The following is a 3,111-nucleotide window of genomic DNA, read 5'->3' as shown; positions in this document are numbered from 1 at the left end:
GATATATCATCATATATCGTATCATATTACAGTTTCGTACATAAAGATCACGCAAATTTTCAAACGCGTTTTTTTGCGAATGCTTGAGAGTTGGAGTGGGAGGGTAGGACTATAATATATACCTCAAGCTCGGCGAAATCGGAGGGGACATAACTTGGTGTTCCCCTTGTTAGAAATGTACCCTCTACAATATATGTAAAAATGAAAACGATCCGTGATATGTAAGTTAATCCGAACATTTACCTATTTTACTACTTGACTTCAGAAGTTCATCACGTTTTACTCGAAAGAACAATCACAACATATTGAATGTAATGTAGCGCAGCCTAATCAATTATTTGTTACATCATTCTTTCCGAATTCATCGGACACCTCTCTCCCTGACTTATGTGTTGAAAGCTTATGTATCCTCCAGTAATTTTTTATCTCTATATTTTCAATATCCAATAATTTTTACCTTTATATTTTATATAGCTTTTGCTTCTTAAGCTTCTACAGAGCAGCTTTTTTAATATTATTAATTTTATGTATATGTATATATAAGTAAATCAACGTTTCCAAATATTATCCAACCATACTACTTTTTCTAATAGCATTTTCGAATGTAACAGGTTTAATCACTCTGAGAGCGATTAATGACGTCATTGCATCGTCTCTGCCAATAAAAGACTTGAATTCATAGTAAAATATAGTAATTAATTGATCCGGGTTAGATTATCCTGTTCATTCGAAAACACTATAAATAAAAATCTATAATGTATCAGTAACGTCACAGTGTCATTAATATGCCCCTAAGCAATATGCTAACTATCAATTGCCAAAGGCACATTTTAAACATTCTAAATATTTATAAAGAGAGAGCATATCCAAAGCTTATATATAAAATGCAAAAGTATTTGATATTCATATTAAAGTATACAAAAAAAGTTTATTGATATGAAGATATGTTTTATGTGCATATACATATATGCTTCTGTTTGTGTAAAATAAATTTTATATATATGAATAACACTTCTATGCTTATTCAACTGAAAACGATCGTATTTTTAAATATTGCTTACAATTGATCAAAAAGTAAATATGTTATTGGTACAATTAAGCCGGTTTTTGTCCACGTTGTAGCAAACATAACTTTAACCAACCACCAGATTAGACCTAACAAAGCAGCTTGCAAACCCAAATGAGCGATCATCAATCTGCAACATAAATTTACACCTATATTGATAACTAATAAATGTTGATACTACTTAAGAAATATGTTCATATGACATTTGCTTACATTCTATCTTTAGAACGTGCTTTCGGCAAAGATTTCGGTGACTCATTATGAAGGTACACTCTGACACCTTGTATCAAATCCACAAAATAGTCTTTCCAGATTAATGGCTTAATGTCTAATGTAAATAATTTTTGATCATCTGGGGATAATGACTCATGCAGTTGCAACATACATGGATTATTAAATCTCCATTCTTGGAAAATAAATTTCTCAAGACGTCCTAATGATTTGCTAACATTTGTATGTAAACGAACAAGACTGAAAAAAATAGAGTAAGCATATTAATTTTAAAAAAATTTTATGACGGGATATATTTTATATCTCTTCCTCTATCTCAAAATAAAACTTACATTGGACGGCCTCCACATACTCGTGTGATTGTATCCAAAATATAGGCAGGAATAAAATGAACAAAAATAGCCGAAATTTTAAACAAGAAAAGCGACGGTAAAAATTTGAGATATGGATACCAAACAGCACTTCGTAATGGATACTTATGTAAATACTTGTTAATTTCTTTTTCAACATTCTGCCATTTGAAAGCATTGCACGTACTAGATGTACAGTGATATACCTTTAATCCCTTGTCGCTAAAATTACATTATTTCAGAAATAAATATTAACATTAAATAACATCATACTATATTTTCATAAAATAAAAATGTATTAAATTTTTGTATCTAGTATTTTGTATTTTTGTATCTTGAACTACCTGTCTCGATCGACACTATAAGCTGCGACAATAAGGCTGTTCACTACTATATCTACTGGAATGTAATCATAAACAAGATTTTCTGCAACTGGCAATCTTCTCACAATACCCTTACTGGCACCCATTATGAAACCCTGTGGTCCATTTTTCGATATTGTCCATCCTGGAATCGGCTCTTTCCATGCTCCTATTACTAAATGTATAAAATTAAGTTTATAATTTCAATATAAATAATAACACAATATATGTTGGATATATAAGCCTAAATTTACTCATTGAAGGGCGCACAATAGATGCTGAAAGTCCTGCATTTGCTACTTCATGTTCAGCCAGATGTTTAGTGAATGTATAAGGATTTGGATGACCATTTAATATCTCTGGTGTTTTTGCATCTAAGGTAGCAGCATCCAACGTATTAATCAGTTTCAGAACTGTATTTACATCTGCAGGTGCAGGATATACTATCTCATCTACATTATGCAACATTGAATTAACATATGCACTAGAAACATGCACCAGCACCTGGTAAATAATAAATATCAAATATAGAAGCTATAAAATATTCAGATAGATTTATTTAAGGAATGCGTAAACGCAAAGTTTGTTGTTATAAAATATCTCTTTATCTATTGTGAATATTGTTTTTTACCTTAAAGTTCTTAATCTCCTGGCAAAGTTCAACGACTCTACGAGTTCCTAACAAATTAATGTTTGTCGTATTCCTCAGATCGGCTTCAAAGTCTAATGTAGCAGCTGAATGAAAAACAATTTGTACTGTATTTATCAAAGTTGTTCGATCTTGTGAGGACAGTCCTAAATTTTCTTCACCAACATCTCCACCAACTGCGATCAGTTTCTTAAATAAATCAGTTTGCTTTTCCTCCCTCAATCTATTAAAAACCTATATACAGAAAAGAAAATTAAAATACATTAAAATATAAAAAATAAAGGTAATTATTCAGTTTAGCAGCCCCATCCCAAATATTGATAAAATTATGCTCATTCGACGAGTTTTTGTACAAAACAAAAGAATATAGAGATATTTATAATCAATATTTGAGGTGAGATTGCTAAACTGAATAATTAACAAAATAAAAACAAATGTACATATATATAAATA

The 3,111-nt window shown here is 30.5% G+C and overlaps 1 protein-coding gene across 1 annotated transcript in view; it reads right to left on the bottom strand.

The window, feature by feature from the left end:
- Positions 1–425: 425 nt before the first annotated feature.
- LOC115233214 (putative fatty acyl-CoA reductase CG8306) overlaps positions 426–3,111 on the bottom strand; it is a 3,323-nt gene continuing 637 nt past the window's right edge. Inside the window, exons 2-7 of the mRNA XM_029803519.1 lie at positions 2,641–2,892; positions 2,264–2,513; positions 1,992–2,184; positions 1,630–1,869; positions 1,280–1,537; positions 426–1,196 (exon numbers count right to left, since the gene is read on the bottom strand). Coding sequence (XP_029659379.1) covers positions 1,058–1,196; positions 1,280–1,537; positions 1,630–1,869; positions 1,992–2,184; positions 2,264–2,513; positions 2,641–2,892 — 1,332 coding nt within the window. The 3' untranslated portion in view covers positions 426–1,057. The remainder of the gene's footprint in view (positions 1,197–1,279; positions 1,538–1,629; positions 1,870–1,991; positions 2,185–2,263; positions 2,514–2,640; positions 2,893–3,111) is intronic.

This window comes from Formica exsecta, unplaced genomic scaffold (assembly GCF_003651465.1).
Source record: "Formica exsecta isolate Colony F162 unplaced genomic scaffold, ASM365146v1 scaffold1632, whole genome shotgun sequence".
In the NCBI taxonomy this organism is placed as follows: domain Eukaryota; kingdom Metazoa; phylum Arthropoda; class Insecta; order Hymenoptera; family Formicidae; genus Formica; species Formica exsecta.
This window is presented reverse-complemented; position numbering and strand designations above follow the sequence as displayed.